Source organism: Crocodylus porosus, unplaced genomic scaffold (assembly GCF_001723895.1).
Source record: "Crocodylus porosus isolate Cpor-Errol unplaced genomic scaffold, CroPor_comp1, whole genome shotgun sequence".
Taxonomy (NCBI): Eukaryota; Metazoa; Chordata; order Crocodylia; family Crocodylidae; genus Crocodylus; species Crocodylus porosus.
In genome coordinates this window covers 23997933-24009103 of record NW_017728917.1, presented here as the reverse complement: position 1 = coordinate 24009103, position 11171 = coordinate 23997933, and the positions used below count along the sequence as shown (strand labels likewise).

At 49.5% G+C, this 11171-nt stretch overlaps 1 protein-coding gene across 2 annotated transcripts in view; it reads right to left on the bottom strand.

The window, feature by feature from the left end:
- Positions 1-4295, bottom strand: part of SELENOK (selenoprotein K) — a 4978-nt gene extending 683 nt beyond the window's left edge. Inside the window, exons 1-4 of one of the 2 annotated variants that reach the window (XM_019536915.1) lie at positions 4186-4295; positions 3279-3369; positions 1664-1744; positions 781-873 (exon numbers count right to left, since the gene is read on the bottom strand). In XM_019536915.1, coding sequence (XP_019392460.1) covers positions 781-873; positions 1664-1744; positions 3279-3369; positions 4186-4288 — 368 coding nt within the window. In that variant the 5' untranslated portion in view covers positions 4289-4295. Of the gene's footprint in view, positions 1-780; positions 874-1663; positions 1745-3278; positions 3370-4185 lie in introns of those variants that run through there. The other variant, XM_019536916.1, reaches the window with a different exon arrangement.
- Positions 4296-11171: the final 6876 nt, after the last annotated feature.

Here is an 11171-nt window from a genome sequence, read left to right as displayed (position 1 = left end):
CCATCGGAGGTGGTTCAAGCACCTACATTGAACACCTTCAAGAGCAAATTGGATGCTTATCTTGCTGGGATCCTATGACCCCAGCTGACTTCCTGGCCTTTGGGTGGGGGGGCTGGACTTGATAATTTTCCACAGTCCCTTCCAGCTCTAATGCCTATCAAATCTATGAAATATCATTTTAATTATATAACAGCACAAAAATTGAGACACAATTGTAAAAATCTTTCATGCTATATTATCTTTTAAAACTTGTACTGCAATTTAATAATAATGAGTATTAATAGAATACAGAAACCCTACACATGCAGGATTTTTATGTGCGTCAGTTAAAAGAAAAAGTGAGCTACCAGTCAGAGCACATTTTTCCCCCCCCCATGTCCTCTGGCCAGAGTCACCATAAAAAAAGGAGCATGTTAGAAAACATTACAGCCTAAAAACGTGTTTAAACCAAGTTAAAACATGACTTCATAACATAAATAGAAAAAAGAAAGCCCCTATAGCTCCACAGAATAAGCACAGGACTGGCAACAAAAGGTAACAGGAAAGTATTAAATAACAGAAGCTGTTGGTCTCTACTGATCAATCAACCAGAACTCAAATTTATGAAATTTCCCTTTTTACATCCTCATTAAGTTTTCAGTTCCATTTGTTTTGCCTCAATTTCTTCTTGTAACTTTTGTAAAAAGTGTTCTGTACTGATATAAATTCCAACGGAAAGTTTAATTTTCATCCTATTACTTTTGAAATGGGTCCTAAAGAAGACATAAACTGTAAGTTTACCTTCCTCATCCACCTCCAGCCATGGGTGGTGGACTGGGACCTCCACCAAAGTGATTTATTCGACCCATTCTACGGCGAGGATTTCCTGGAGGCCTAATTAGACAGCAGAAGAAAATGTCACTATCACGGGAAGGCAGGTAAATAATAATATCAAACCATTATTATGGTTTGTACCTGCATAAGTCTACTGTTCATGGGCCCTTATAACAACTTGATTTTTGTACATCAATAGTTGACTGCTGAAGAGCAGCCAAATTGTCCCCTCCATGTGAAAAGTTGCAGGAGGAAGTTTTGGCACGAAAATCCCTGTAATAATGCCCTTGTGAAGAGTGCTTCTGATTTTTTTTCCACCCCCTCTCATGAGTAGTTGCCACAAAAAGGCAAGACCCCAGGGACCTATTGTAGGCAAAAGTCATCCATGAGGAAATCCTGTTTTGCATCCTTTGGCTGTCTAGCAGCAACTGGTTCCAAGTCTCCCAGAAAGTCTGCTGAAAAGATATAAGGATTCAGAAGCCAATAAGCCCTCCACTTTAACAAAGTGAGAGATGATCCACATGCAGATCACAGGTTTGATCCACAATTACAAGTCTACAAGACAAAGGCGCTACACTATATAAAACCAGAAAAATACTTCCTATTACATAGGTTCTGGAAATTCTGTTACCCTGAATCTTTGGTCTTGCATTACCATATTTCAATATACAGTGTACCATTTCTTACAAATTAAAGAGTAAGCGATCTTTTGTTAGAGAAAGTCAGGTGCATCTTAATTTCCTGGCATGATTTTTTCTACCTGTTCTTAGTTAAGGTAGGGCACCACAACTTTAACATTTACATTAAACTATATTACTTAAACTAATGCAAAACTGAAGACAGACAATACCCTCTTCCATCATCGTATCTTGAATATGAGGAAGATGTGTACCCTTTCCTTCTCAAGTCTGGTTGAATAATACTCTGGAAACTAGAAATAATGGGAGAAAGGATAGATGGATTAACCAGTAAAAATTAATAGTTTCTGCATGCTGGACTACAGAGACACTAGACACAAAAGTACAGCTTGTGTTCCAAGATTAACTTTCAGGTGCTTGTTACTGCTGAGTAAAACCAGCAGTTTTCCAACTCTTTTTTTGTGTGCTAAAATCATTCCAGATTAAATTTAAGATAATAACCCTGACAAATATGGGCACCCGGGTTGACGCTCTAAAATGTTTTTACCATGCACTCTGTGAAACTAGGATGTACATAAGATTCAAACCTGGAATTGAAGTGATAAAACCACCTAACTCATCTAGATACGAATCTAGAATCTAGCTAGGAACTACCTCAGTGTAGCAGGAGGCTTAGTGCTTCTTCTACTTTAAGAGAAGGCAGACTGCAGGTAAAGTAGTCACAGGTGCTGCAGGAGGCAATCGGGAGTCACAGGACCCAAAAGGGGGCTGGGCTTGCAGGATATAAGCCCAGAGCCTGAGCTGGGGCAGACATCTGATCCTGACAGCCAAGATGTGAAGAACTCCTGAATGGCAGGGCTGCAACCAAGCTCCTGGCAAACACTTACATTGGGGTAAGCAGTCTGCTGGTTTAGGGATTGAGATAAGGGGTGGAGGAGCTCTCTATTGGCTTGGGACTGGGGCTAGGTCCCAAGGCTAAGGAGCAGGGCTGCAGCTGAAGCGTTTAGAGAACAAGGAGGACTAGGGATCCATAGCTCACAAAGGGCAAGAGGAAGAGTCAGTGATTCATAGCTTAGGAGGGGTGTGCAGGGTCAGGGAACCCAGATACCTTGATTAGCCTAGGAGGGGCCAGGGCCCAGAAAGAGTCAAAGGTCAAGGAGGGGCCACAGCAGAAGACAGACAGGGCCAGGGATAAGCAGCTCGGAGGAAGGCAGAGTTGGGGCCAGGGGTCCAGTATCACAAGAAAGGCAACATTAGGGTCAGGGCCCCAGGAACATACCCAGGAGGAGCTAAGAGGGGTGAACTACCCAAGGGAGCAGAGCAGGGGCTGAGCAGCTACTAAGGGGAGTTGTGGCCACCCATGTGATGAGCACTTCTAACACTTGAGTATTAGTCCAACACTTTAATCAATAATCTGATTTGAATGGATGGCCAGAAACATTTCAACAAAGTACACACTCCTTACTTCAAGTTTATGTCCTTATGAATGAGTAACTAGTCAATATTCAAATTGTATCAGCTACTGTGTATTAAGCTTCATGTAAGAATCCTCATAAATTAGAATTTTTTTTTTTCCTCTACAGAGTCTTGTATTGGGTACAGTTGTGTGTGTTTTTTTTTTTTTTTTTTGTCTCAAGGGCAGTTAACCTAATTCATCACTTAAAATGGCGGGGGGCAACAACAACATGGAAAGCTCTGGTTGTGGGACAGTATTGTCAAGCTGGGATTGTTGAACTGCTCCTTGGTATGTCTCTGCACTGTATTTCGCTATGGCTACTGAACGGTTGCTACATTTAATGCCACAAGAAAAATGAGACTCATACTTACAACAAAATCACAAAATCTGCTATTGCCCAGAAGAAATCTGTTATAGATGATAAACTCCAAGGAGCCCGATTCTGGTTACCCAACACTTGTCCTAGAACATGCAAGACACAGTAAATATGTGTAAATAAGCACCAATCAGCAATTTGAATCATTCAAGTGTTGCTTGTTAAATAAAATATCTGTGGGTGGCCAGCGCTAACTTTACAGCATTTGAAACCTGTATCCCACATCTTATGAAAAGAACAGCATTTCATCTGTTCAAAGTCAGACAAGTAAAATGAGCATGGTGCTTGTGCCAGCAAAGCTACTTGGAAGGTGTATTCTAGGTATGTTTCCAATTCAGCCTGCCATCCCTTCTTTACTTTCCTTCCAAGCTTAATGCAACCAGAACAGCAGGTTTCCTTCTAGGACATCTCGACATCCCTTCTGCTTTCCCTGTTGGTGTGGCACAGCCTGCACTGGCTGCTGGAGGGGGGCTGTTAGAGCTGCAGACAGGCTGAAGTTATTCGGGCAGCCAGGCAGGCCGTAGGGGTGGCAGCGGGGAGACGTGGCTCCAGAAAACAACAAGACGTCAAGTGACAGGGGAAGAGGAAGGCGACACAAATACGGAGGCGGTGAGTCTCTGTCTCTGGAGACTAGAGCTCCGCTACGGGACCCGAGGGATCCTGCCCAGGGGGCCATCCAGGCTAGGAGCCACCTGCGCAGCGCGAAACCTGCCTTGAAGGCGGCGGGAGAACAGTCTCCTGCTGGCCTGGGCCACGCCCGTGTCCAGCGATCACTATACCGGGACTAGGCCTGGCGTCCGTGCTCCTGCACCGGCGGCTCCACGCGCAAGCGCCCCCTCCCCGCCATCACACCAGGCACTCCTGGCAGCGCCACACACCCCCAGCCCGATCCCCACTCTCACCGTTGGAAATGTAAACCATTGCGGCCGCCGCTACAGAGCCTGCGCCACGGATCCGAGCATGCGCAGTAGTGTCTGTTGACGCGGCTGCCCTCCCGTCGCGCATCCGCTTGCGTGGGGGGGGGGCGGAATGTGCGCGCGCAGCGGCAAGCGTAGAGGGTGGTGAATGGAGGGGAGCGCCGGGGCAAGGAGGATGGGGAGGGGCGAGTGTGTGCGTCAGTCTACTCTGTTTTGTTGACGTGGCTGCTGTGGGAAGGGGGGGCTAATAATTGGCCCTCCCCGAGCTGCGCGGGGGCGGTGCCTCACGCTTGCGGGGCGCATTGCTTGTAAGCGTCAGCGTGCGTCTGCCGCGCGGCGCAGCTGTCGGAACCACCGTCGTCCTATTTGTATGACAGCTTCAACCGTTGTGCGATGTATGTTCAATAATAACAAAAGCGGCCAAAATGTACGACTACTTTTTGAGGCAGCACGTGCAAAACCTTGTCACTCTGGGGAGTCTCAACTGACCTTCGGGCCTGCTGTCAGTGCTTTCCAATGGCTGCTTGCCTCTGAACAAAGAAACGCTTCAAGTTCGATGGCCCAGTTCTCACTCGGTCACTGGCCTGTTACACTGAGCAGTGTAAAGTAAATAAGACTTAGTTGCATGCTTATTTGCATATTTTAAAGCCTAAGAGAGTTTTTCAGCAAATATGATGATTTTGAGCTTCTGGCAGAGGCAACGCATAGAGGGTGCGCACAGGTGCATGTGCACCCCCTGAGCATGGCGATGCAGCCCCCTACAAAAAGGCCAACACCTGTGGGTGGTCAGTGCTCACTGCTGGTGGTTGCCAGCTCCTGGTCAGTGCTCGCCACCCCCTCCCTCCACCACCCAGTAGCAAACATACTGTATAGAGTCCACCCGGTAGCAAACTTTCCGCGCTCAGTGTGGGTCATATTGGACCAGAATTTTGATTCCCCCATGACACCTGTGATTTGGTCAGTGGAAATGACGTTGTGGTGTTTCCCAGCGTTATTTGGGAGCGTGAGCGGGGCGGTCCAATGAGTGACATTGGAAAACTGATAAGGGCATAGGGTAACCTGCACCAAAATACAGCAGACGTTCGAATGATGTGGAAAATGACTATATAAAATGGCCTGGGTTGAATTTTCGTCCCGTTGGCAGTAAAACATGGTGTCGTGGGGAGCTGGAATTAGCTCCACTAATGGGGGGGTGTTTCGTATTGTAGGGGGCTAATAATGACTTGAGGTCTGGGCTAACTTGGCTGGTAAAGGTTTTAAATGCTTTGCGGTGAGCAGATAAACCGAAATTACTCCCTATCGTCATAAAAACTTTTGTGGAGAATAGACGGAATGCTGTAGCATCTTCAAAAGCCCTCCTTGACGTGGACGTTTTGAAGGTACATGGAATAGAGTGACTCCCCGGCCAAAAACACTGGGTGTCAAGGGTAGAGAGTTTAACTTTTCCCGTTCGTAAAACGGCTTGAGAAAGTGACGGGATAGAGAAAGTAACATTATTGGGGTCGGGCACGATGGAGTGCGGCGCTCCCCAAGGTGGCCCATGGGTAAGATTAAAGCAACCCTGTGGCACATCTTGGACAGTGCAGTTAATCGGGTGGGTATCATTCCACTTCCACGCATAAGTGAGGTTTTTAACGGGTAGTTTCATTACCAGGGGAATTACGTGTAAAACTCAGAAATAACTCTGTGTAATTAATAGGGATAACAGCTATACTAAAGGGGCTATCTGCAGCTGAGGTGGGTGCACGGGCACAAACCGAGCCTGACGTGTGTCCAGTGAGTAACATCCACTTCTGTGAGGTACGGAGGAATAAGTTGTCCGCGATGGGTGATGGGGATAAATCTAAATTCCGCTTTGCGCGTTTTGTGATGTTATTGAATAAGGAATGCATTACAATGATATTAGCTAATAACAAAAAAAAAATCAAAAAGAGTAACCAAAGTTTCCGACACTGGGGTGGGGGTACACCTGGTCCCGATAGGGGTGCGGTTGCTCCCGATCCCCTTGGTCTCCCCACAAGTCTCACCCATAACCCCACGAATGACAGGGGCAGTGCCTGTGGGTTTCGCGGTGGCAGCGTGATGGATGGGCGGATAAGAGGTTTGGTATCAGCCTCCTCGTCCTGTCGATGGGCGGACATCGCGAAGGGTTACCTGACCTGGAAAATAAACGATTGTTAGCTTAACAAAACACTGTGAGGCTTTAGCCAGTTGAAATGTACTAAATGCTCGCGATCATCAGCTGAGTTGATTAAACAGAGCTTGTAGGTATGGGCTAAAGCCCTGGGTTCAACGACCACGCCAGGAAATGTGCATGGATACTTGGTTGGTGTCGAGGTGGGGAAGGCAACCCATATGGGATCTCCGGGTTTAAAGTCTGGGTCCCATCCTTCTCGAGCCTGAAGAGGTCCTACTGCCCAGAGATTTTTTTCTACTGTTGAGGTTGAGCAGGGTTTGTGAAAGCACTTTCGACCATCCCTTGAAATCGGTTTGTTTCAGTTCCAATAAGAGTTTACGCTTTAATTCTCCAATGGCGACGCCATTGAACTGGGGGTGATACGGTAGATGTATGTGATGATGGATATTATGCGTCGTGAGAAAGTTGCGAATGTGGTGACTGTTGAAAGGTGGCCCACCATCAGATTGTATTTCCCGTGGAGTCTGCCACTGAGAAAATTGGTGCAACAGAGCTTGAGCACAACGAGGCCCGTTGGTTCTAATCATGGGAACCACACCGACCATACGGGAACCGAGGTCGACAACGACAAGTGCCTTGGAATGCTGGCGCACATTGGGAAGCGGGCCCATTAGATCAACCTGCCAAAATGCCCCAGGTTGGTGTTGCTCAGCGTTATAAGCTCCCTGGAAACATTTCTTTCTAAAAGGTTTAATCTGGGCGCACTGGTGGCAGGCTCGAAGCACACGTCGCCAATCACGTTGTGTGGGCAAGCCGTTACGGGTGGTGTATTGCCAGCCGCCTACGTTATGATAACGCTGCATGGTAGTGTCTGAACCGGGATGGCCCCATAGGTCATGAAGCCATTTAAGGTACGGGTCGCAGACCGGCTTTAGTGACCTATGCACCGCCGCGGCTGGATGGATAACGTCATCAATGCAATCGTGTGACGTTGTCTTTGGACCTAGAGCTAGCCAGTCATCGACGGTCTGATGTAACGGGTCAGTGTTCAGCACATGAGAGTTAGTATGTCGGATCAATGGGAGATAACTCGTGTGGTGGAGTACTTCAAAGATGTCATCCCATTGGGACCGAAAACGTTCTGGTTTGGCTACTCCCGTAAGGACATCACAGACCCAGCGGGAATCCAGGACAAGAACCACCGTTGTAAATGGCTAGTCATGTGCAATGGGGATGTGTTTAAGTGCGCCGATGGCTCCCCGCAGCTCGAACTCCTGCGCTTGATGCGTAAAGGGTGCGTCTGGTGTGTCGCGCCAGTCGGGGTTTGCCCATTCTATGTGGCCGGCAGCACATAACGAACACTTCCAAGCAAACCCGCCACGAATTGTGACGTACCATCGCTGGCTACGTTTCCCGGAAGCGAAGTCCCGTACAAGATAGGATGGGAAGGGACAGTCGGGGTGATGGTGGCACTGTCGTGACACGCCCACGCAGCCCAATCATATTGGGCGTGTGTCAGCAGTGTGTGCCAGGTGGAAGGAGCCCCATGGAAGTCTCCTGGCAGTCACGTAGGATCGAGGTGTGTGAGTAGAGTGGCACCTGGGCCGTAAAGGTCATGAACGCTATGGTGAAGATGATGTTCAGACTCCAAACATAAGCAGAGCAATAATTTGCCCAGGTGTCCATAGCGATGTTGCTGCTTATGCAGGGTCCGGTTAAGAAATGTGGTGGGGCCCTTATAGGTGTGCGCTGTGGCCCAAAGATGTGTAGGGGTCCAACCAACGGTAACGCGAAGCAGTGTCGTTGGGCTAAATGGCACTAGTGGTGTGGAAGTGGCGGCTTGGATGAGGTCGTGGACTCAGCGGTTATCTCGCCACGTCCATGGTTGATGATTTGTCGTCCTCTTTCGCAATCAACGCTGTAATGTCGCAAGTGTACCAAGGTGTTTGGGTGCAACATGATGGCAGAGCCAATTGATACTGCCTAAGAATTGTTGGGCTTGCTTTGGCGTGGGGCCTGTGTCAGAGGCCGTATCCCATGGTGGGGTGGGCACTGCAGCTGGCAATGCGACGCGACCCTGAGCAGTATATTGAGTGCCCAAGAATACGCAGCTGGAGGAGGGTTCCAGCTGGGACTTGGCAATGTTGATGTCCCATCCTTCCTGTCGTATGTGGTCAACGAGGTCGACGGTGACATGTTTAACGAGTTCTGATGGAGTTCCCATGACCAAGATGTCGTCTACATAGTTAAAGAGTTGAACGTTGTAGCCGGAGTTGGGAAAACGCTGAAGGGATTTATTCATGGCGGCCGTAGCAAGCGCAGGTGAGTTACAGTAGCCCTGAGGGGAAACCCTTCAGCGGAATATATGACCTTGGATGTCCATACACAGGACTCCCTCAGGATCAAGAAGAGGGAGGCTGAAGAACATATTCGACAGGTCAATGGTGGTAGCAGTCCAGGAGCTTTGGGCCACAACCTTTAAGAGTTCCGCTTGGAGGTCCGGTAATGTTACGACCGGAACAAGCTGGACTAGGTCTGAGCGTTTATTGGCTTGGCGGTAGTCGACAACGAGGTGAGCTTCAGAGGGATTTTTCGGTTTAGGTATTCCCCAGCCAGGGGATACATAATGGCTGTACTGCACTGGCTCGATTTTTTTCCCTCTGCCGTAAGGTTGTCGAGGAGAGTAAGCAGCGATGGGATCAGATGAGGTTTGGTACAGATAGGGGTGAACTGCCACGGAGGGGCTGTCAGGTCTTTCAATCGCAGCGTGAACAGAGGTGGCAGACGGGGTACAGCTCCGGTGACTGGGAGGGCGCTGCACATGAGATCCTTCATGTGCAGTGCTTGTAACTCTGACACGCCGAGCAGATTTTGATGTCCCAATGCAGCGACTACAGTTATTATTGGATTGCCGAGATGCACCTTGGCTAGCAGGACTGTAGAGGTGGCATTAACGCTGGCAACATGAATGGTGCATCGAGTATAGGGGGTGGTGGCAGGGTCGATGACAGTAATCTCTGCCCCGGTATCCAACAAGAAATGAATTGGCAGTTGTTGTCCCGTGATGGGGTGAACAACTGGTACAACTGCATAGGGGCGGGACTCCGAGGTGGTGGTGTTAAGTACTTGGTAAGAAGGCTTTTCCAAGTTGCAGATGTCTTGTGGCTGCAGAAGATCACTAATATTACTGCACCGGCGGGCGCTTGGATCCACAGAATCAGCGTCCACCCATACTCGTTTTTTGCCTTGGGAGTAAACTGAAAGCCACGCTTAACCGCTAGCTGTCTCTGAGTTTTCTCATCTAGGTTACAGAGTATCTCCTTCTTCATGCCGGCGTGATTTAGGAGGAACCCGAAACGGGCACGTTCCTCCGGGGTGTGTTCAGGATACCGACGCAGAGTCTGTGCGGAGTGTGTCGGTGCTGCATGTTCACACTGTCGTTGTCGTCGCCGGTATTGGAACCGGTCCAATGCCGCAAGTGGCTGATGGTGAAGAGAGCTAGCTTGAAGCTCTGCGAGCTCTGGATTGTCGGCATAGATGTCAATCACGGCTTGTAGAATCGCCGGGGAAATCTGAAGTTGGAGAGGGTCCTTGCAATGTCACTGAGGCCATGAGTCGTAACTATGACGAGGTTGTGTCGGTCGATTGGGTGATACTCCTGGTCCGGTAAGTGTGGAATCCGGTGGCCTGGAGAGGGTAGGTATGTCATCGCTGGAGTGATGTTCGTCCCTGTTGTCGCTATCGCCCTTGTTTCCTGATCGGGTGAAAACGGATACGCCGGCATCAATCGTGGGGCGCCTCCTCGGGATAGAGAAGTACACTGCGCCAGCTAATGCGTTGGTGAACGGCTGTGAATGCGGCGCGTGGGTCGGTTGGGCCCTCTCATGCGCTTGATGCAGCTTCTCGTGAATGGCTTCTGCCACTAGGGCAGGGAGCGAAATGGGCCACGGAGTGCGCGCAATTTCCAGGACATTGGATCCGGGCAGGAGTCCTAAGCTGTAGCTTCCATGCGTGGTCACAACGACAGCCTCCCGGTGGCTGAGTGTTTCGTGACCACATTCCAAGACCAGACGTCCTAGCCACTGGGTTGGCGTCTCATTGCTTTGGCGGGCTGTTCTGCTTATAAGTTCATTCATTTCGCCATGATCACGGTCTCTGGTGGTTTGCTCGATAATAACGTTGCTGTCGTTGTCTTGGCGGGTCTTCACAATCTCAATGGGGTGAACCTGAAGTGGGCGGGGTTGGCACGAAGTTGGTGCTGGAAGAGGAGGGCGAGTCTTGCCCCGCCCTTCAGGAAGTGGCGGATATAGCAGCGTCACTGGTAGAGGCGGTGCCTCATCTCCTAAATATGGTGGCGGGATGGTAGGCAGAGTAGGGGAAGTAGGGGGCGGGGGCTCCAGTTTGTCCCCGCCGCTCAGCCGTTGTTGAAGGGCGCCATCTTTGCTAGTGCGGCTCATGGTAACGACCGCCACTTCATAATCATTCAAGCGGTTAAGGGTGGATACGAGGGTTTCAAGACAAGCGCACAAGCATGCAACTTTCTTTCCCTTCCTTTTCCTTTCTTTCAATACCCCGAGGTCTTCAGTGGGGATCGTGAACGAAGGCGGGGCGATTCCTTGCAAGCACCCCTTGTCACCTGCAAGTGCCGCGATCACCTCCACGCAACCGTCCCACTCTTGGGAGGGGGTGGCATCCCATTTGAGGAGGGGGAACTTGCTGGCTACGGCGACCTGGTCCCCTTGGGCCGACGGGATAGAAAAAGTGACTGCGGGATCTCTCAATATGCAGCCAAGAGCACGGCCCATAAGACGAGCTTCCCAAGGTCTCCTGGGGT